The sequence below is a fragment of the Pantherophis guttatus genome, chromosome 4 (assembly GCF_059756535.1).
Source record: "Pantherophis guttatus breed Tessera chromosome 4, ASM5975653v1, whole genome shotgun sequence".
In the NCBI taxonomy this organism is placed as follows: domain Eukaryota; kingdom Metazoa; phylum Chordata; class Lepidosauria; order Squamata; family Colubridae; genus Pantherophis; species Pantherophis guttatus.
Window position 1 is genome coordinate 59,620,820 of NC_142066.1, and position 23,611 is coordinate 59,644,430.

Consider the following 23,611-nt stretch of genomic DNA (forward strand, 5'->3'; position numbering starts at 1 on the left):
ACATGACAACAGAATATTTAACATTTTAGATGGGACAGACTCTCATAGAGTTTAACTGTATTTTACGAAATTTTTGTTTGATCTTAAAACATAAATAAAGATATGTGCTGAAGATCCTTGAATGTAGCTAAATGAAATGCTGAAGGAAAAAAAAAATAGGGAAGGAAGAAAAAGGCTCTGATAAGACTATAGTCAGTAAAACCAAAGGAGGCACAAGAATGGTGTTTTTTACAGAAGCAGAAGTAAACAGGATCAGAAGTGCTAGTCACAATGAAATAAATTGAAACTGTTTGTACTATGGCAGCTTGTTTCCAGAAAAGTATGAACACAGCCCAATAATGCAAGCCTTCTTGAAGGAAAAGTTTTATGAATTAAGCATTCTAACACAGATCAATAAAAGTGATTTATCTTCTAAATTACTTTATCTTAAAAAACAACCTTGTAAAGATGCTGTAAGCAAATGCTACTCAATAGTACAAATACATACATGAGTGCACATTGTGTTATAAAGCTGTTTTTAAAATTGATTCTTTGTCAAAAGAACTTCTCTAAACCATGAGAAAAACTACTGCCCTGGAATGTCATTCCTAATATACTCTTTTATTAAAAGCACATCAACTTGCAAGAACAGATTTTTTCACCACTTCTGTAAAAATATGACCCATAGCACACCACATTGCATAACTAATCTTTTCAGGTTAGTGGAATATTAGATCCTTGAATATTGGTGTTTATCCATTATGTCCTAATCTCTGATTGAAAAAAAAAGTTAATTAGAGTTTGTTATTCTGCAGTTGCAGATGCCTTATGATAATGACAAGTTTGTGTGCCATGTTTGATCAGTGAATACAAAATCTGTATTTCAACACATCACATCACAATTTAGGAGATAATATTGAAGTGTTTTAAAGCAGCTATCCCCAATCAATTGAAACCGACAGAGTAAATACAAACAGTCTAGAAAGCTTGCAGGCTTTCAGATTAAAAGACTATATAAAAATACAGTTTATGATGGGCAACCTGTGATTGCATGCAGTCCTGCTTCTTTTTGGCAACCCTCACTGATGAGATTGCAACATTTCTAAATCTGTGCTTCTTAAGCATGTTACATTTAATAAACCAATTTTATTTATCATCACCGGTTTGATTCCCTGAAACAGTTTATTATTATGACTGTTGCCATCTGTGCCATGAACATATCACCACCATGATCCTTATTGCTCCTAAAGACTGGTTTATTAAAACATAGCCTGTTCTGCTTATTTAGTGTGGGATCTTTTGTGCTTGGATACTGAGGAAACAAGAAGCAAACATTCCTGTCCACCTCTGCAACTCCATGACACATTTATTATTTAGAGATTTTGTAAAGTACTCGGAGGACATTAACCAAGAGTTGTTGTTCTTGCTGTTTTAATCTCTCTCCTTTTTAACTAATAGGGATATAGAAGATTCTTATTTCAAAGGTAACCATCCAGAAAAAGCTTTGATAAGACAACATGCTTTAGTGATTAAAAAAAAAGTCAAGTTTAAGTTCGGTAATTACACAGAAGGTTAGGGCAACTCTCATCAGCATTTCTTCTTCCAATAATAAGCCGGTTGAGTGCTGACAGAATGAGCCACTGCAAAACTAGAGGCGGGGAAGAGAGACATCCACATACTTGGATGATTTCTGAGCTATTACAAAAGAAAGCAAAGTTGTGCAGAAAACCAAAGCAACATCCAGGAACTCAGAACATAGAAAAGCAATGGGGAAGACAAGGGAAAAGGGGGAGAGGAGAACAATAAATTACCCTGTTGAACCCATTACAGTTTACAGAAAAAAGATTAATAAAATGCCAACTGGTTCAGAATATTGTGGCAGAAAATTCCTTTTCTAGAAAGTAATCCTTTACATTAAGCAAGCTGCACGAAGCTATTTCTCACCAGATGTCAGCTTTTCTTCCATAGCCCTCTCCACTGATCACTTCTGGACTCATCCAATAAGGAGTTCCCGTGACAGAGCGAATACCAGTCCCAGACATGCAGATTGTCTGCAGTCGCTTGCTAGCCCCAAAATCTCCAAGCTTCACGTTGCCCACAGAATCTCTGAGAATATTGGCTCCTGAGATGAAGTGAGTGTAGAAACAGAGAAAAAGAAAAGAAAAAGAAGCTGCTCAAGTATACAACTCAAAGTATAGATTTATAAACCATCACAGCTAGAACCTAATTTAAAACGACTTGAGTGCCATACAAATTATCTTGCCACTGCAGCCACCTACCAATGTTAATTTCTAAAGATGAAGGTGCTTCTTTTTAAAGATACATCCAAGCCACCATTTTCTCAGTATATTACTGTATACTATGACCCACAGAATATCACATTGCATACTCAATCTTTTTAAATTAGTGGAAATATTTAATCCTTAAATGTTGGTGTTTACTTTAACAAAATGTCTTCCCAAAGGTTTAGCTTAGCTAATCATAAAATAGCTGCAGTGACCATTTTAGCCAGTCCCAAAACTCTAAAGAAAGCCGATGAGATGTTCTCTACCATATTCTTTAGACCCCTTTCCCTCTTTCCACATGCTCCTTGCCATGCTACAGCTTGATTTTGTCTTATTTTTTGCAGACTGCAATTGTGAACCATTTTTATTTTCCAACCGTAACTATGTTCCTAACCTCTAAAAAAAAAAAAAAAAAAAAAAAAAAATTAAAATGTCAGATGAGTAATATACCAAGGGAGCTACTTGTTACACTTTAAAGCTGACATTTTTAATATCCCCAAATCTAGTTTGAGACTATAATATGAAAAATAATGCCTCCTGTAGTTTTCCAAGTGAAAATAATATGTTATGCTATTACTTGCCCTATAGATACTATTCACTGCAAACTATACTTTTGGAAACAAAGAACAGCGACTGGGTAAAGAGTGGAGGATTTTGACTAATAAAGGTACAAGAGGAAAAGATAAGTTTAATTCCTTATTGCATTCATAATATAATATGTTTTATTTCCAGATCTTGTCACTGCTCTTGCACTGTTCCTTGATCTAGTCAACATGTCTTCAATTTGTCATTTCTCAATATGATTATTATACCATGTAATATATAGTTGTCGTTTTCCCCATAAATAAAACCAAGTTTATCAGAAAATAAATTTTGGGGAGAATTATATGCTCATGAATTCAATAGCATCTCATCTATTGTTAATAGTATTCGTTCATTTATTGAATAGTATTAGGATACTGATACTAATGCTACCCTGAAAACACAATATTTATTTCCTCTCATCTATGGCATAAATAAGCATAATAGAACATATAGAAAATACGAACCCATATGTGGATTTGGGTGGATCTCTTACCTTTAATATCTCTGTGTACAATCATGTTGCTGTGAAGATAACAGACTCCTTCAAGAATCTGCCGAGTGTATTTTCGAGTAACATTTTCCGTTAGTGCACCATAGGCTTTCAGCTGATCCTTGACAGAACCCTTCACAGGAAAAGCAGGATATATATATATATATATATATACACACATATACGCACATATATTACATCTATAGATTTGTGCCTCCAAGTCTGTTTTGATTCCTAGTGACTGCCTGTTGCCTAGTTCATCTAGTGCTCTTAGCAAGATCTTTGGCTATTACTTTTTTCTCAGAACAGAATGACTGGCCCAAAGTCACCAGTTGGCTTTGAGCACAAGGCAGAACTGGAACTCATTGTTTCTAGGTTTTTAGCCAGGTGCCTTTAATCATTACACAAAACTGGCTTTCTAACAAACTGAAATCTGAGATGGATTAAAACCACTTCCTAAAGAATCCATAGATCTCTTACCCCTGGCATGTACTCCATGAAAATGCTCAGGGTCTTTTCTGCTCGGTCTCTTAAACATCCATAATACTGAACAATCCGCTCGTGCTGAAGGTTCTTCAGTAGCTGAATCTCACATTCCAATGCACTCACTTCCTACAGGCATAAGAATTGCCAGATTACCTTGAGAAAGACATAGGACAATGACCTCCACATAAATGCTACTTTTTAGTGGAGGTAAAATTTAGGCAACCTCAACCCAATGAATGATCAGACTTCATCTCCTTTTCCACATCTCCACATTTGAAATTAAATATAGTAATATTGCTATTTTTTTAGAGGACAATAAACTGACATATCTGACATGAGACCTTAAGTTCTATTCTGCAAAGAGGATAATCTATAATATAACTGCAAACATGGTCATTTCTAGGTAGTTGCTGAAACATTAAACTTTGGATTCTAATTTTTGTATGGCATAAAACGTCATTCATCTATTCCCTTGCTGATTCATTTCTATTAGTGATGTAACCATTAACACTATCCAATTGCTAAACTACAAGATTTTTTCACTTCTTCACTTACAACCCAATTATTTCTCTGCAGATAACTTTTCATTTTAAAAATGGGGGAACATTACATTCTAATGAAAGTTTAAACTATACTAACAGTAGGCATTAACAGTATCACCACAAAGCAGTTAAATTAGAGATTCTTAGAATTCATTTTAGAAATATCCTAAACTTCAGAAAAAACTTTAGGAGAATTTTGTGTCCCTTCCTCCCCTCAATTACTTTTTTTATTTTGATTTTACATCTCTTTGAAACTTAATAAAGTTGAATAAAAAAAAGAAAAGAAAAATCTTTAGAACATAATGATTGTGTTGGTACCTTATTGAAAATGCTGTTTATGTCTTAATAAATCAGAATGTTATCAGATACATGCAAGTTTTTCTCTCCTGTTTTGCTGCCATTTTTATATATGAGTCCAGAATTCACGGTGCCCAAATAGATCAGGATTTATACCACACACACACTTGTAAAGGTAGAACTATGATGCTGGCTTCTCTGGATATAATAAATCACAATCCTAGAACTCAACATCATGTTTATACTGGTTAGATGTTTAACAGTGACATAAAAATGCCACCTTCTCTATAGCTACACTGTTCAGCCCTGGAGCAAGGGTGCTTTGAAGAAAATCAAGCAAAGAAAATAGGCCTACAAGAGATAAAGACATCATGTAATTATTTTTGTGGTGACTGCCAAGTCACCATCAAAGCATGGATTAAAACCTACAACAAATTGTGTCTGTCATTATTTACAATTCAAGAAAGGTTTAAATTAGATTTAAAAAGTTATGGATTTGCCTTTGCAAAAAATAAAGGAAGCTTTACTATGTGGTAATGATGAACACATTATTGCTAATGTTTATAAACTGTTATTAAATTTGGAGAACGACTACATGAAACATTGTATGATCAAACGGGCAACATTTTTTGAATATAATGCTTGAACAATGGGAAAATACATGGAGAAAGGGTTTAAAATTTACATTAAATTATAATTTAAAAGAAAATTTTTATAAAATGATTAAATACTACTGATATTTAACACTGAATAAATTGTCAAAAACGTATATAGGTATTTCAAATCTAAATGTAAAGAAGGAACTTTTTACCATCTAGGGTAGTACGATTCACATCTTAATACTTAAAGTGAACATAAAAGTAAAGCCAGAGGCTTTTTTCTTAAGCTTAATGGACAAAGATCTTGAAAAAAATGGAACTTTAATGTTATAGATGCTGACACCAGCAAGAATGCTCTACACACAAAAATGGAAAATATTTTGATTCTTATAATGGATGACTGGTTGTAAAAGCTGATGGAGTTAGCAGAGACAGCTAAATTGACTGCTTTAATTGAAGAAAAGAATACAGCTAACTTTGTTTCCAATTGGAAACCACTTCTACACTTTGTGCTTGAGATGGAAAAAAAAATGAAACTGACTTTTGGTTTTGCTGATTAGACAGATTTGTTGTTATAGAAATGGCTAGTATATATTATGTAAAAACAAAAAGTTGAGGCTATGTGTTATCTTATTCTACTGCGCTAAAAAGAGTAGGAAATCAATGCTTTTTTCCCTTTTACCCTAACTTCCCTTTCCTCATCCCCTTTTCTTCATTTACTTTCCCATTATTTTTATTTTCTTTGTATTTTATATTTTGATAACTAATAAAAAATTTAAAAGGGAAAAGAAGTACAAATGTCCTTACACTTTGTATTGCATTTCTTTCCTAAGCAAATTGTTAGCGTGTTCCTTTCTCTCTAACTATAGGAGGCCTGGAGTTAGAACACAATAATTAGATGCAAGTCAACATGCTTAAAAGTTTGTGAACTTTTTAATTTTGATGCCCCCCAAATATGCAGCTTTGCCTCAATAAATATATGAAGAAATATATTTTTGATTCATTTGTTTAATTGGGTTCTCTTTATCTAGTTTTAGTGCTTGGGTGCTCATAAATTGCGTTTTAGCTCATATTTATGCAGAGTTATTGAAAATTCAGAAAGAGTTCACAAACTCTTAAGCACCTCTGTAGCACTGTTTTTATCCTGCTCTCAATGCATCGGTAAGTATCAGGAGAAAACAGGACTAAATGCCATTGCTAAGAAAGGCAGACAGGAGAACAACTAAGAAGCCAGTAATTCTAACAAGAAATTCAATTTAAAAAGCTAAGTAAATGCCTCAATTGTGTCATGAGTAATTGTACCCTTGGGTTGCAGAGTTTCCCATTATAGATCAGGAAAGTGGAAACTGAGGAATACAGAGGCATTTTACTATCAGTGTTTAGCCATGGAAATACCTTGCTTGTTTCAGGACTCTCTGGGTCAAACTGGACCTGTTTAGCTGCAAGTTCTCTGCCTGTATCTACATCGTAGCACAAGTATACCCGACCAAAGGCACCTTGTCCTAGGAGCTTCCCTCGACGCCAGTTGACTGGAGCACTTGGAGCTGTCAAATACAAGTCATTTTCCAATTATATAATTCTATCCTAACACTGGCATCAACAGTACTGATTTATATCAGATAATTTAATTGCTAGAGCAGTAAGAAAGATAAAAATGTTTCCCATATGTAAATTACAAGAGTCTAATATATCAGCTGAAAACTGTGACATATAAATACAGAACTTAAAATAATGCTGCAATTAATTGATTTTTGCTACTGCCCGGGAACAGAATCAACATCAGCATTTCCCAAATTTTCTATTCCAACATCCCCAAAGAACAGCTACATCATATAAATGATGATCTAACTTGGCACTCTTGTTAATGACTACCATAGCCTTTAAAAAAGCTTCTAAGGTAGGCTAAGCTGCCATTCTTGATTGCTTAGGGAAAAAAAAGAGGAAAATTCTGAGAGCAAGAAAGACAGAAATAAACTTATCCACATAAGTAAATTTCCAGAATTTCCTTGAGAAAAAAGAAATACAATTCTAATCATTTAGAATTGCAGCGGAAAGAAAAATAAATAGAAAATAAAAAATAAAATAAAACACTGCTTTTTATAAGGCCTTCAATGAAGTCTTTGCTCCCTGTCCCATGTTTAAATTTCTGGATAGTAACAATGACTACAAGTTGTCCTTGATTTACAACCATTCATTTAGCAACTGTTCCAATTTACACAGCAGTGAAACAAGTGACAACAGGTCCTCAGACTTACAACCGTTGCAGCATCCCCATGGTCATGTGATCAAAATTCAGACACTTGGCAACTGGCATGTATTTATGATGGTTGCAGCATCTCAGAGTCATGCTATCACCAGCCAGCTTCTGATAAGCAAAGTCAATGGGGGAAGCTGGATTCACTTAACAACTGCATGATTCACTTAACAACTACAATGATTTGCTTAACTGTGGCAAAAAAGGTTGTAAAATTGGGCATGACTCACAATAATTGCTTTATTATTATTATTATTATTATTATTATTATTATTATTATTATTATTATTATTATTATTTATTGAATTTGTATACCGCCCTACTCCCGAAGGACTCAGGGCGGTGAATAGCCAGATAAAAGACATATAATACAAATGTTAAAAAGCATTAAAATACAATTAAATAATTTGGCCTGGAAAACGAAATTTAAAACACCCCAAATTCTTAAGACAAATTTAAAATTTAAAATTTTTTAAAAGTTTAAAAGTTTAAAGAGAGGTTAGGCCAGGCTGGCCTGCTGAAAAAGAAATGTTTTGATGGCACGGCGAAAAGCTCGCAGGTCCGGGATCCTCCGTATCTCCAGGGGGAGCTCGTTCCAGATGGCGGGTGCCACCACAGAGAAGGCTCTCCCCCTGGGGGCCGCCAGTCGACATTGTTTGGCCGACGGCACCCTGAGGAGCCCCTCTGTATGGGAGCGTACTGGTTGGTGAGAGGCCACTGGTGGCAGAAGGCGGTCTCGTAAATACCCCGGTCCTAAGCCATGGAAGACCACCGGGAGCTAGTGCAGTTCGCGCAGGAGGGGGTCACATGGGAGCGCCCCGTCGCTCCCATAACCACCCGCGCGGCCGCGTTCTGGACCAGCTGGAGCCTCCGGGTGCTCCTCAAGGGGAGCCCCATGTAGAGAGCAATGCTTAGCAATGGAAATTATGGTCCTAATTGCGGTCTTAAGTCAAGGATAGGATATAGGACATAGCAGGAATCCCCAACCTGTGGTCCATGGCGTATTCGCAACTGGGCCACATGAATGGCCAGCTGGTACGCACATACACACAGCCCCTCATGCAAGCAACAGGTGCTGGCACTCACAGCCCCACTCACATGGGCACCTGCCCTCAGTGGTGGGTTCCTCCTGGTTCCGCTGAGCCAGTAGTGGTGATGATATGATGTTACCGAACAGGTTCTCGCCCCCCCGCCCCCCCACGTTATTCTTACCTTTTATTTGGCCCCACCCCAATCTATTGCTGCCTCCTGAGTCCCAGCTGATGGGCTATAAGGAAAAAAACTGTTTAAACTCTTGCCATGGGGCTTCAAAGGGCCGCCCTACAGCTGATCAGTGATAAAAGGCAGATTGGTGGTAGACCGGTGCCTGCAAAAATAAATGGGTAGACCAGTGTCTGCAAAAATACATGCGTAGACTGGTGCCTGCAAAACTACATGAGTAGACTGGTGCCTGCAAAAATAGATGAGTAGACCAGTGCCTGCAAAAATAGATGAGTAGACCGGTACAGCTCTGCAAGCAGTTAAAAGCCTGGTAGACAAGTACCTCTGCTAAATCCTAAAGAATTGTCACATGACCATCAAGCCACACCCACAAAATAAGCCACAGAACCAGTAGTAAAAATTTTTAGAACCCACCCCTGCCTGCCCTTCACATAAAATCATCTTCTCTTCTCCTCCTTCTTCCCTTGCACCAGGCTGCCAACCCAGGTTTGGGGAATGCTGGGATATAGGACAGGATAGAATAGGATACTTTATTGGCCAAGAGTGATTAGACAATGAAGAATGTGTCTCCGGTGTAGACGATCTCCGTATTCATGAAAAGCAACAGAGCAATAATAACCATAATAATGATATAAATAAGAGGAGCCAGTAAAGAAGATGAAAAGCATAATAACAATACTGCAGTCATACAACATGAGCATGTGATGTGATGCATGTACTTAGACATAAGACAGTATGTAGGAATTAGGTGTTCAGCAGAGTGATGGTATGAGAGAAAAACCTGTCCCTGTGTCTAGTTGTTTTGGCATGCAATGTCCTGTAGCAGCTTCTTCACCTGTAATGTTCTTACCACTGCTGGGATCCACATCTGATGGCAAGATTAGGGACCATTTCTAGTTTCTTGAAATAAGCTTTATTGTTACCAGAATTACCAGTGAATTAGCATATTCAGTAACAATGTTTTGTTTTTCTATCTCTGTTGCATAGAATTTAAAGAATACGTACTGAATTTTATTTTAATTTTACCTGATAGTTTCTGTATTGATGTACTGGCCATTCCAGGGATTTGCATTTATCATTTTTTCTGGTTTTATGCAATCCTACGAATACTTACCTGAGAGTAAATTAGTCAGAGGATCTTGTTTTGAGATGTGTAAGTTTTTATTGTAAGCACAAAAGTGTATTTTGGCAAATGTTCTATTTTATTTAGGAAATGTCCTTACATTTTTTATCCTAGCCATTCAAAATCCCTTTCCACACTGGAATATGGTTGAAATAAACTCCCCATTCTGAGTCTACAGAACACACAGCAATTAACAAAAGTGTGTAATTTTAATGAACGTAACCTTTCCATAAAAAGCTTTGTATCCATTATTCCAAAAGAGAAAGCACTTCACACAAATGTTGCTTTTCCAATCATACAAAATTTCCACTGTAAAAGTTTTAAAAAAGAGGAATTCTCTATTTTCTTCCAGACCTTATACCTGTTGCTTGCAATAATACCTGTATTATTGCAAGCAACGTAACATTTGGTGGTAATCCTAATGGTTCACTAATGCCAAATATTTACTATGGTCCATTTTGAAAGAATTAGTAAATATTCCTGTATTTGGAAGCATCAACTTACATTTAGTTGGGATGTTTCTCTCCTGCACAGTGAGTGAATTCTCACTTTCAGCACTCCACATACGTCCACAGGTGTCTAGATATTGCATCGTCAGACCAAGGTTCTCCCCATTGGTGCTTAAGGAACGGCTTGATGGTACCAGTGTGAAGAGGTTGCCCTGTTGGCGCCGAATGCGGGGAAATGTCCTCCGGCCTGAATAGTTAAAAACTACCATGAAAATCAGCTAAATACTCCACTCAAAAGACAATACAACAAAACAGAGGTGGGATTAACATTTGTGAGTTCAATGAAACATTGAATTTACGGAAGTTCAATGAAACATACAAGCAATCAAATGTAATTATTTTCTGTGCAATAATAAAAATGAACAGACACTGAACAATTCTACGTTAAGAGTGTGCAGATTAATCTTGTGTTAATCTTAATAATGTACCATATATATTGGCAGATGCAGGAGAGAAGGAGAGGAAAACCAAAGTCTTTTTGCTGTTAAAAATGGGTTTCCTCACAGAATGGGCATTGGTCTTACCTTAAATGCCAGATTTCTTGAGTGGGGTGACATTGTCCAGATGAGGGTTGTATCAGTCGGATCTGATGCTGGCTGAGTCATAATTTTTGACCACTCCCCTTGCTCCGCCCCTTTCATGCTCAGTTTTGACGAAGGAAGGCCACCAGAAGTATCTCCAACAGGAACCACCGTTATCAGGAGGAAGTAAATCGGTCCAACGGGACAACTGGAAAAAAACTACTGAACAAGAACAATAAACTGTACAGGCACTGAGACAGAGGGAGGGGCTGGACAATGTCACCCCACTCAAGAAATCTGGCATTTAAGGTAAGACCAATGCCCAATTTCCTTGATGAGGGTGTGACATTGTCCAGATGAGGGACATACCAAAGATTTGGCTGTCTCAAGGGCGGGATGTCGAAGGGCCTGGAGAGACCCTCGCACGATGCACCTGCTGCAAAACCCTCCTGCCAAATGACGCTTCAGCAGAAGCAAAGGTATCTATCTTGTAATGACGAATAAATGGCGAGGGGGTAGACCAGGTGGCTGCCCTACATACCTCCTCAAGGGAGGCCTGAGTCGCCCAAGCTGCTGAGGTAGCAGCACTCCTAGTGGAGTGGGCAGTAATGCTATTGGGAACAGGAATCGCCTGGGCCTGATATGCCGAGGCGATGCAAGCCCTGATCCATCTACCAATTGTGGCAGAAGAGACTTTGAGCCCTAGGGAGCCTGGCAAAAAGGAAACAAACAAAGCCTCTGACTTCCTGAAGGGAGCAGTCCTTTTGATATAAATCTTTAGGGCCCTCCGTACATCTAAGGTATGCCACCTTCGTTCCAAGGCATGAGAGGGCCGGGAACAGAAATTGGGCAAAATAACCTCTTGGGCCCTGTGAAAGGGGGAATTAACCTTGGGAATAAAGGAAGGGTCCAATCTCAAAATAACTGTGTCCGGCCGGAAAACACAGAGATCCTCCCTAACTGAGAGGGCTGCCAGCTCCGAAATGCGACGGGCTGAAGTTATGGCTATAAGGAAAACCACCTTAAGGGTGAGAAAGCGAAGGTGAACCGTGCGGAGGGGTTCAAAGGGAGTCTCAGTTAAAGCGTTAAGGACCTTGGGCAAATCCCAAGTAGGGTATCTATGAATCGAGGAGGGCCGCAAGAGCCTGGCTCCTCGCAGGAACTTTTTTATCACAGGGTGCTGAGTGAGTGGTCGGCCGGATGGACTGGACAAGGCCGTAGACAGAGCCGCCACATGTCTCCGAAGGGTACTATGGGCCAGACCACGGTCAAACCCATCTCTGAGGAACTCCAAGATCTGGGCAGGTGAGGCTGAAACAGGATCTATCTGCCGGGAATGGCACCACCTATAAAAGGCGAGCCAGGAGATATTGTAGAGTCTGACTGTGGATTTACGTCTGCAGGCTTGAACAATGTGAATCACCCTATCTGAATAATTGTCCTGCCTTAGACGGGCCCCTTCAAGCGCCATGCAGTCAGTTGGAGCCACTGAGGGTCCGGATGAAGAAGGTTCCCCTGACGCAGTACAATCTCGTCTGGTGGAATCCTCCAAGGGTGAAATGTGGAGAGACTGACCAGGTCTGCAAACCACGGACGGCGTGGCCAGTGGGGAGCCACGAGGATAATTTCTGCTCTGTCGGCGATGACCTTCCGAATCAGGGCCGGAATCAGAGGCAGCGGCGGAAAAGCGTAGTGAAGACCTGGCGGCCAGGTGAGACGGAGAGCGTTGACCCCTTCCGCCCCTGGCGTCGGGAACCTCGAGAAGAAGCGAGGAAGCTGATTGTTCAGGTGTGTGGCGAAGAGATCTATGGCTGGGATGCCGAACCTGTTGCAAATCTGATGAAATATGTCAGGATGAATCTGCCACTCGCTGTTGTCCACCTCTGTCCTGCTCAGGAAATCCGCCTGTGTGTTTTCCGACCCCGCAATGTGGTCCGCTCTGATGGAGAGGAGGTGTTGTTCTGCCCACTTGCCCAGGCGAAATGATTCCTCCATGAGGCGCTTTGAGTGGGTGCCCCCTTGACGGTTGACATGTGCCTTCGCCGCCATATTGTCTGTCAACACCAGAACATGACGGTGTTGCACAAACCGGTGAAAGTGCGTGAGAGCGAGACGAATGGCCTTCAGCTCCAGCCAGTTGATAGGGTTGGCGAGGTCTGATGCAGACCAACGGCCCTGAGCCACGTGTGATGCAAGATGAGCCCCCCATCCGTGAAGGCTGGCATCTGTAGTGAGTACAAGTCGGTCGTGATTCATGAAGAGACACCCCTTGTCGAGAGAAGGCGATGTCCACCAACCTAGCGATCGCCTGACTGAGAGTGGAACTTTGACTGTTGACATGGTGTGAGCTTGGCGTTTCTTTTGAAAAGGAAGCAGGAACCACTGCAAGTGGCGAGCGTGAAGGTGTGCCCATGGGACGATCTGGACGCAGGAGACCATCTTGCCTAAGAGCTTGGATAGAGTGGCCAATGGAACTGATGGAGTTCTGCGAATGAGAGCTACTAGGTCCCTGATGTCTGACCGTCGTTCCAAGGTTAGGTAGACGGTCCCCTGGGCTGCGTCTATGATGGCGCCAAGATGGGTGATCCTGGTGACTGGCACTAACTGACTTTTTTTGTAGTTGACCAAGAACCCATGGTCGTTCAGGGTTTGAATCGTGAGGTGTAGGTCGTGTAAGGCTTGCTCTTGAGAGTGAGCCTGAATCAGAATATCGTCCAGGGAAGCCTGGATCCTTACCGGTTGTTGTCTCAGGTGAGCCGCCACCACCGCCAGGACCTTTGTGAAGACCCTTGGTGCAGATGCCAGTCCGAAGGGAAGAGCCCGGTATTGAAAATGCTTTCCTGCATAGCTGAATCGGAGATACTGTCGATGCTTTGGCAGGATGGGAATGTGAAGATAAGCCTCCATGAGGTCTATGGAAACTAGAAAATCGTTGGGACGAATCCCTTGAAGAATAGAGGTTAGTGAACACATTTTGAATCTGCGATACACTATGTATGAGTTGAGATTTTTTAAGTCCAGAATGGCTCTCCACCCCCCTGACCGCTTTGGAACTACGAACAGGATGGAATAATACCCCTGTTTCCATTGATCGTGGGGGACCTCCTCTATGGTGTGAATCTGTAGTAGGTGCTGAACTGCTTGGTTCATTAATTGACATCTGGATTCGCTTTTGGAAGTTGGACATTGAAGAAAGCGGGTTGGAGGCCTGGAGAGAAATTCCAGGGGGAGGCCGAATTTCACAACTGAAAGAACCCAAAGGTCTGAAGATGACCTTTCCCACCTGTCCGCAAAGAGGGACAGGCGACCCCCTACTGGAGGATTTGGTAGTGAGTCACTTACGACTGCGGGACTGGCGGAAACCAGAACCCCGAAAGGACCGTTTGGGCTGGAATTGTCTGCTCCTGTCCCGAAAATATTGACGGTCCGAGGATCGATAGGATCCCTGAAGATATTCCTGCCTGGAGGGGCCTCCCTGGGGGTAGGAACGAAAGGAAGGCCTTCTGTAATATGGAGAGGGTCTTCCTTCAGCCCGTTTGTATGTTGAGGGCAAAATTTTTCGCTTATCCCGTGTCTCTACAAGAAGGGGTTCAAGTGATTCCCCAAATAGTTTGTTTGCAGAATATGGAGCTGCAGCCAAGCGCCATTTGGCCTTAAGGTCAGCAGGCCATTGGCGAAGCCAGAGCATCCTGCGGGCTGAGACTGTAGAGGCTAAGGCTCTGGATGCAAATTTGGCTGAATTCAAGGTTGCATCAGCCGAAAATTGAGTGGCAGCAATGATTTTATTAATATCCTGATGAAGGCGAACCTCACTGGGGGGTACCCTTGCCTGTAACTGTTGAAGCCAAAGGATGGTAGTTCTATTAAAAAAAGAGGCTGATGAAGCTGATTGAATTGCCCATGCCGAGGCCTGATGGTTCTTTTTAAACAGAAATTCTAACTTTTTGTCTTCTGGCCTTAGACCTTCAGAAGTATCCCCAGTTACGTATGAAGAAGAAGAGGAAAGGGCCGCTACAGGGCTGTCTACAGGTGGAACTTGCAAGAGTTGAGCAAACTTTGGAGCAACAGCATAATATTTCTTATCTGAACCATGTGCAGATGCCATGGTTGCAGGCCCAGCCCACTGTTTCTTTACCACGTCTATGAACAGTTGTGGAGTTGGTACATAACAAAGTTCAGGGGGGGGGTTCAGAAAAAGGTCCCTGTAGTCCACCCTTTTGAGCCTCCTGCATCTCTTGAAAATATTCATCTTCCTTTAAGGCGGCTGTTAAGCGAGCCTTATGCAATAAAGACTTGAATTTATTGGGGGGAAATAATCCTGTAAAGGCAGGTTGATCTTGGATTATCCCCTCATCATCTGATAGGTCAGAATGTCTCTCTTCCTCAAACACAAAGGCTTCACTAACTCTGGAGGCTGCAGGAGAATGAGAGCCAGTAAGACTGACTGCAGGAGAAATTCTAATACGGGCAGATCGCTCTGAAATAGCAGAGCCAGAGTGGTGACCATGAATATTGGCTGCCATTCTAGAAGCAATGGCCTGTTCAATCAGAATTCTCAATCCTTCTGGCACATTTTTTAAAGGATCTTCGGGGGTTAGCACAGGCATAGAGGATTCACCTGTTGAAGCAGCTGCAGCTGCATGCCCACCAAATACAGGAGTTGCAGGGGTCATTAATTGACTTGCAAAGGGGTTTTGCAAATTGCTTTGGTCTTGTTGAAGAACATTACCCTCTCCCTCCGAAGACCAGGCCTGGCTAACAGTTGAAATGGGAGGAGGGGGGGTAGATGGGGGGGGGGTCCCCTTACCAGGCTCAGTTGCAGGCACTTCACTAGCTTGCTTTTCTAGAGATTTATGCCTCTTTGTTAAATCCTTCTCCTCAGGCTTAGAAAGGTGCTTACGTTTGGAAGTTGATTTCTTCCCAGTGTACATAGTATTTTCCTCCCCATGGGAAGAGCGATCTGCCATCTTTAGTATACTCACTGCGACCACGATGTCGACTGGAGAAATAGCTTTTGGTTTCAGTTTCGCCACGTGGTTGAAATTTGAGATGGCAACGACTCTGGCGTTAAGCACGATGGCTGCCAGGTCACACTTGAGCAGGAGGAAACTCTGCTCTGGAGGTATCTGTCTAGTCAAGCCTAGAAACGGACCTCCTCAGCGCCCCCACAGCCACGAAGAGAAAAAATAAAAAATACTGGCTGGAAATGCCACAGGGAGAGGCAAGAAGAAGCTTGCTGCCCCCCCCCAAACTTGCAGACTCGTTGGTGGCAAAGCGGCAAAAAACTCCTTTTAAAATTGCCGCGGCGCTTCAATTAACCGCTCTACAGCTGATCAGCGGTTTTGGGATCACTGTAGCGTGGGCGGCGGCCCGATTTGGCGATTTCCCTTAAAATTAGGGAATCGCTATTATTGTTGGTGGTATTGTGGTCTAGGGCCCCTTAAACAATCGTTGGTGGGATAGATCAAAAAAATCCCCCCCAAAAAAGACAGGAAAAAGAAAAAGGAAAAAAGTTCCCTTTTAAAATGGGGCTTTCAAAATGGCCGCCGCCAGGAGCGAAGCAAAGCCTGGCAGCTTAGGACGCTCTAGCAAGGCAAAACCGGCAGGCTACAATAGAAGGGGGGAAAAATATATATATATATATAGCCTGGTAGACCGGTACCTTAGGAAAATTTAAAGGGGAAGTAACAATTTTAAACTAGAGAAATAAAAAGGTGGTCAAAAAGACTTACAATTCTGTGATATTGAACAGACCTGGGCTGTATAGCCAGATCTGTAGGAGATGTTTCTCTCAGGCCGACTGAGTCTAAACTGGGCATGAAAGGGGCGGAGCAAGGGGAGTGGTCAAAAATTATGACTCAGCCAGCATCAGATCCGACTGATACAACCCTCATCTGGACAATGTCACACCCTCATCAAGGAAATTCATCTATGAATTTGTTTTTACTTGCCCAATTAATTATGAATATAAGCACTATTTTAGAGATAGCAAAAAAGGTTGCTTATAAGGTATTGCTTTCATCCTCTTATAACCCTGGAACAGTCAGAATCTCAAATTAACATAGTCCTCCTCTTCTAACTCTTTCTCTCTGTCACACTCTCTTTTTTAAAAGTAAATTTACTGCAGTAAAACAAGGAGACAAAGCTATTTTATTGGTACATTTTTGCCTGATGCCTCCTCCTCCTCGTATTTTCAAGCTATTTAAAAAAGGATGAGGGGAGAAAAGGGGTTGGCAACAGGTGAAACAGAAAGCTTTTATAGAGAGTGTTGTGAAGTAGTAATCCTATTATTAAGTTTAAAAAGGCATTGCACACCCACCATCATTGTAATCTTTGTACTGCATAGAGACATGGTAACGCCGAGGGTAGGTCCCACCTTTTTCAGCTTTATCAAAGATTTGATTCTCACGATCTACAATAAAGAAGCAAAAATGTTACACTATCAAACATGCATCCACACAGAGACCCTTTTAGAAAAATATATTTTGCCACAGGTGGTATGAAGAGAGAAAAAAAGGGAGAAATAATTAACTTCTCCATGGGAAGAAGACCTCCAAAGGAGGTCCATGGGAGGTGAAGTGGGAGGCTTGGCGTCGGAGAGTTCAGGTTTCACACGTCTGTCTGTCCACCTATCCACCCACCCATCCATCCAACTACCTATCTAAGCAATGAACATATCCAACACACTTTCCTTCTCCAATTTTCCCCACAACAACAACAACCCTGCTCAGAGAGTGACTGGCCCAATGCCCATAGTCAACCACCTGGCTTTCATGGCTAAGGCAGCACTTGACTCAAGGTCAGAATAAACAGAATAACAGAATTGGAAGGGGTCTTGGAGGTCTTCTAGTCCAGCCCCATGCTCAAGCAGGAGACCCTATATCAGGGGTGTCAGACTGGATGGGGGGAGAGACGGGATGGACAGTCTTTTCTTAAAGATCTCCCTTAAAAAAAACTTGAAAGGTTTCCCACTTTCTAGTCAAGTGTCTTAACCACTAGACCAAAATGATTCTTAATCACTAGATTCAAACTGTTACAGTAAAAAATGAATCAGAAATACAGGAATAATTTAGTTTTTCAACCATCTCTGTTACTCTATTGCAGGTGGTTGCTAACATCTGATGGAAACATACTAACTGCACATGTAAACATTTTTGTTTAGCAAAAAGTAAATGCAGTAAACCTACAACTGAAATATGAAAGTTCTCTAGTTCCTTTTATTTGCCAGCAACTATCAGTGTAGATAACATCTCACCTGAGAAATCTTGCCTATTATCTGGAAAGCTCTGGGCTCTGGACATGCAGGATTTTCGGAATGAAAGGCTATTTTGAAAAATGGAATAGAAGAACACAATGTTACGTGTTAGAAAGGCATGATTTCCAACGCGTTCTGTCTGTGTGATGTTCTTGTTACATTTTATTTTATTTTTAATTATGCAAGTTTTGGTGTATTCAGGTCTTTTCCCGTGTAAGCTTGATAGTATCTTGGCGACGTTTAGACGAGGTCCCACTCGTCATCTTCAGGCTGGTGTCTTCGGCTTCGTGCTAGTGCGAGGAAAGCGTGATCGGAGCTGCCGTCTCTCTATAAATACTGGTGGAGAGGTGTGGGGTGCTGGCTTTGTTTCTGTGAGCGGATTGGTTGGCTGTGTTGTTACATCTTGATTAGGTGATGGAGTTGATATTTGCAGATTAGTTGGCTGTTTCGTAACATCCTATGTGGGTGAGGTCCTTGATGTGTGTCCATTAGTCTTTTGTGTTTTAACGACCTGGGTAATGGGGTGTGTGTTAACATCCTGAGTTCTAGTGTTGTGATATCCTGAATTTTTTGATGTAATGTCCTGAGCAGATGGCTGTGATGCCACATCCCGAGCTTTGGTTTGGCTCTGAGTTTGAAGTCTTGTCATGTGTTCATGGTGTATGTCAGCCATCACAACCATCTGCTCAGGACATTACATCAAAAAACTCAGGATATCACAACACTAGAACTCAGGATGTTAACACACACCCCATTACCCAGGTCGTTAAAACACAAAAGACTAATGGGCACACATCAAGGACCTCACCCACATAGGATGTTACAAAACAGCCGACTAATCTGCAAACATCAACTCCATCAACTAATCAAGATGTAACAACACAGCCAACCAACCTGCTCACAGCAACAAAGCCAGCACCCCACACCTCCCTACCAGTATTTATAGAGAGACGGCAGCTCCAATCACGCTTTCCTCGCACTAGCGTGAAGCCGAAGACACTAGCCTGAAGATAACGAGTGGGACCTCGAAACGTCGCCAAGACACTATCAATCTTACACGGGAAAAGACCCGAATACACCAAAACTTGCATACCTCTACCCGTGAAAATCTACGAAAACAAATATATATATATATTTAGAAGAACACAAAAACGCAGTGAAAAAAGAAGAGCGAACTTCTTCCTTGGTACTATACATGAAGGCCACAGGACATAATATCGACTTCAACAATACTAGAACAGTGGTGAAAGAAGAACATCTTATTAAGAGAATAATTAGGGAGGCTATTTAAATTGAAAAGAGGCTGCAGAATATGAATAGACAAGATGACACTTCTAGGTTATCAAGTATTTGGAGACCTGCATTGAGGGAAACTCAAGTTTTAACATCAGAGGATAGGCAGAGATCCCAACAGGCAACCAGTGGTGTTGTAATGCCTGCCAGAGTCCTTCCCTCTTTGCAGATGATAGCTAGCAATAGGGAGAGAGAGAGAACCGAGCCAGAAGATAGGCTGAGATCTCAACAGGCAATCAGCGGTGTTGTGATGCCTACCAGAATCCTTCTTTGCAATTGACAGTTAGTAATAGGGAACCAGAGAAAGCTGGGCCTTTAACACACAGTCAGGCTGCAACTAGGATAATGAAGCAGGAGAAAAAACTGCTGCCCTCCAATCAGGACACAGAGTTGCAGGCTAACCGGCATACGTCAATAGCAGCAAACATAGAAAAGCGACAACTCCGATCTTGCAACATACCTACAGTTTCTAAACTGAAACTGGGGCCCGATGATGACAAGTTAGAGAGCTTGTCGAAACATTGCCAAAAAGAAAACTTTTAAAATGTTGGTTAGGATTTTAGCCAGAGTTTCAAAAGACCTTACAAAGTGTTTTGTTGGGATTTTGGAGGATTTTAAACTGGGATTTTAGCCAGGATTTTAAGTATTTCAACTAACAGACTTTTAATGAAAATAAACATAAGAATTCAAAAGTCTGACAAGGATATGTTTATTATGTTCTATCTTATTTCCCTCCTCTATATTTTCAGCCTTACCATATAGGCAATATAGTTAAATATTAATACTTTAGTATTTAAAGTAATGGAAAAAAGTTGAAATTACTACAGAATTCCTATCGATAGTTCTTACTGTCAATACCTTTCTCCTGACTGGCTCAAGGACTGACAGCTACCAGATAGGGAGTTTTCAGCACTGCTTAAGGGATCCAACATCTAGAACAGAAGATTACAAAAAGCTAAATTAAATTTAGCCTACAGCTGAAAGGACAGAATGCAAAATTGAATTAAGAGATTTTTAATTAATTTCATTAAAACTGACAAAGATTAACTATGTGGGACTTTTTTTTAGAATCAGCCACATGCTCAATTGATAGTATTTCCATCTATTATTAATAGAAATATCACCATAAGAAAAACTATAGCCTGTAAGTAGCAATCAATTTGATACCCAAGTCAAAACGTTTTTTCACTGGTTCCTGAGGGGAAGGGGGTAGACTTATGCATTCCCATCCATTTCTTCAACATATACACATTTTTCCAGTCAATGGTGCTAAGAGACAGGAAGAGGAGAAGGACTAAGTTTCTTCTTCCCTTCTAACAACTTAAGCAGAAGTACTGAACTGATGGGAAGAAGAAAGGAGACTTGTGGCTTACGTTGTCTCTCAACAACCTTGAAGTAATGTATCTCCTAGCAATGGGAGAGAAGTTCTCTCCTAACAACACTATGTAATACTGTCAGGTTTAAATGACAGTCAACCTCAGAAACCTAGAGATTTTCTTCTTCCTGATATCAATGCAGTTTATCTCTTCAAAGCATACTGAATAGGATCACAGGGAGAAACAAAAAAGGAGATCACAGAATCTTAATATGTGAACCCAGCAATTTTTGGCATGTCATCCAGAGGGATGAAGAGTCTCCTGAATTTTGCTATCAAATATAGAGTGACATTTTCCCATTACAGGTAATTGTAAAAACTATGTTGACTCTTATCTCCGATTGATAATATTGATCACTTGGCTTAAAGGGAAAAGGGAAGAAACTGGAGCTTGGGAGGACCTCCCTAATGATATATGAATTTCCTAGTTGTATATAACCAATACCCTCCACTTGCAATATACAAATGATCCCCAGCATGTCAACATTTCTATGAGAAAACAAAGAATCAATTCCTTAAGCTAAGATTAAAGCATGTTTAAAAAGTTAATACTATATAAAATGAAGGGCCTGTAGCTCTCTAGTAAGACAATTATGTAACATGCAGAAGATCCCATGTTTGAGATTTGGCATCACCACATAAGATAGTGTTTGCTCTGAAGCCCAAAGCCTTATATGGCTTCCTAAAAATCTGACTGTAGTTTCCACTTTCCAAAGCTGATGCTGAATTATAATTGTTACTGTAAATATCTAGGACATACTCACCTTAATTGCATTTAAGTAACCAAATCCAATCTAATTTTAATCCAAATTCAATCCACTTTCTGGAAGTAAATGACTCCCAACACACTATCAAATGTCAAATGTAGCCACTGGTATGAAGAAAAAGATACATCCTTGATGCAAAATAAGAGAAACTCAATTGATATTGAGAGAGCTATTGCCAATTGGCATGAGTGCTAATATAGTATGGAGGAAGAAAGATTACTGGTTCTCTTTGATCTGTTTGAATGTAAGACAATTTGCTATGTAGCATATAAGAAGCTCAATTGAGGAAATCAATGGAAATTGCAGGCTTTATTTTTTAAACATATTTTTAATCTCACTTTTTATGTTGGTATCTGTATATTGTATAAATATTTTTATACTGATAAATTCTTTGAGCTTTTAACTTACATTTTGTTCATTGGTTTCTGGTATAAATTCTCCTTCACTGTTTATGCTGGTATAGGACCCCTGGCGAGCAATTCGCTGCTGTCTCTCTGGGACATATCCTGGCGGGGGTGAACTTCGGCCTGTATTCTGAGAGCCTGAAGATTTAATGATGCTTATTAAATGGCTGCACAAGATAAAGGACAGCTGAAAAGGAAGTGATACATTTTACTGAAGCATTTCAAGCAAAATACAAGCACGACTGTTAGTGGATAGAAGATCAGTGGGCCAACATTAGGAATATGGTTTGAACAATGGATCTTACAATAAGAAAGACATTTAAAAGATTTTGTATGTGTGATTCACCTGATGATAATTTAAGCAACATTCTGACAATGCAGTGTGTTGTGACTTTGTAAATGGAAAAAGGGGGAAATATGACAATAAAAATTACATTTAAGAAGCAGAGGGACAACTCCCTTCTTCAAGAATGAACCTCCAAGGTCCATCTCCAAGGCAGTCTTAGTCAACAAAGAGGAGTATAAAGCTTAAAAGTTTTATGTTCAAGTTCATAGACATAAGAGCTCTGTCCATTTCCTCAGGTTCAATAGGTTGGAACTGTGCCCAAATAACAAGGCAGGACTACACTCCTGGTATCTCCACAAATCTGACATGTAACTGAATGCTCTTCAAAGGGCATTATAGTTAATGATTTAATTGCTTTATATTTTTGTACATATGCTATGGATGAGAGATATGATATCATACGAAATTAAATAAAATTCACAAAGCTAGCACTGGAAGACAGGAAGTTATGAATAGAACAGTAACTGCAAAGGAAACAGACGGCAAGGAAAGGAGTTGTTCTGTTTTTTGAACTTTTATGGATGCAATTCAGAATGGATATGGATGGAAATAGCTGCATAATTTTTAGTTCATATAACTATTAATTTTTAGTTCATATAACTATTAATAGTAGAGATGCGAAGAAGGAAAAAGTGCATGTATATATAGAATGAAAAAAGAAAGTTAGAATTTATAGCATAAGGGGGGGGGGGACTAAGAAAAGGATTATATGCACACAGTTGTCCAGGAGCTGAGTACAGTTCGGTAGCTAATAATAGGACATGAAGATAACAAGCCACAAATCAAAGGTTTGCAGAGCTCAACATTATTTATGGTCATTAATACAGTGACAGATTAATACACTCACTAATGGACAGGTGTCTGCTTCGGGTTTCAAGTGGCTGGTAGGCAGTGTTTACATCTCCCGTAGATTGGGAAGTTTTGATTCTGACTTGCTTTGGCATCCCTGCATGGGATGAGAGACTGATCTGTTAAAAACAAAGTGAGACCAGTAAGATTTAAACAATTTAGGATTTGAAGATTAGAATGTTTTAGTTTTAAAACAATGACAAGAATGAAAAAAATAAGCAGAATGGCATTATTAATCTGTGACTAAAAGTAAAATCAAAATGGTTATTCCTATCTGTACCAGGGGGCTAAATTACATCATGGTAAATTCAGAATATTAATTTTGAGCTAGACAAATACTGGATAGGAACCAAAACTAGAGTGCTATGAAAGTCTGGATCTGAGTTATAGCCTACAACTTGTTAAAGACCTGACAAGACAATGCACAAAGT

General features: G+C 40.2%; 1 protein-coding gene across 2 annotated transcripts in view; it reads right to left on the reverse strand.

The window, feature by feature from the left end:
• The window catches only part of MAP3K3 (mitogen-activated protein kinase kinase kinase 3), a 64,703-nt gene that overhangs the window by 7,377 nt on the left and 33,715 nt on the right, over positions 1-23,611 (reverse strand). Inside the window, exons 7-16 of one of the 2 annotated variants that reach the window (XM_060691733.2) lie at positions 23,179-23,299; positions 21,990-22,123; positions 20,298-20,371; positions 18,147-18,214; positions 17,211-17,303; positions 10,366-10,557; positions 6,659-6,807; positions 3,820-3,951; positions 3,343-3,472; positions 1,924-2,101 (exon numbers count right to left, since the gene is read on the reverse strand). In XM_060691733.2, coding sequence (XP_060547716.1) covers positions 1,924-2,101; positions 3,343-3,472; positions 3,820-3,951; positions 6,659-6,807; positions 10,366-10,557; positions 17,211-17,303; positions 18,147-18,214; positions 20,298-20,371; positions 21,990-22,123; positions 23,179-23,299 — 1,271 coding nt within the window. The remainder of the gene's footprint in view (positions 1-1,923; positions 2,102-3,342; positions 3,473-3,819; positions 3,952-6,658; positions 6,808-10,365; positions 10,558-17,210; positions 17,304-18,146; positions 18,215-20,297; positions 20,372-21,989; positions 22,124-23,178; positions 23,300-23,611) is intronic. The other variant, XM_060691734.2, reaches the window with a different exon arrangement.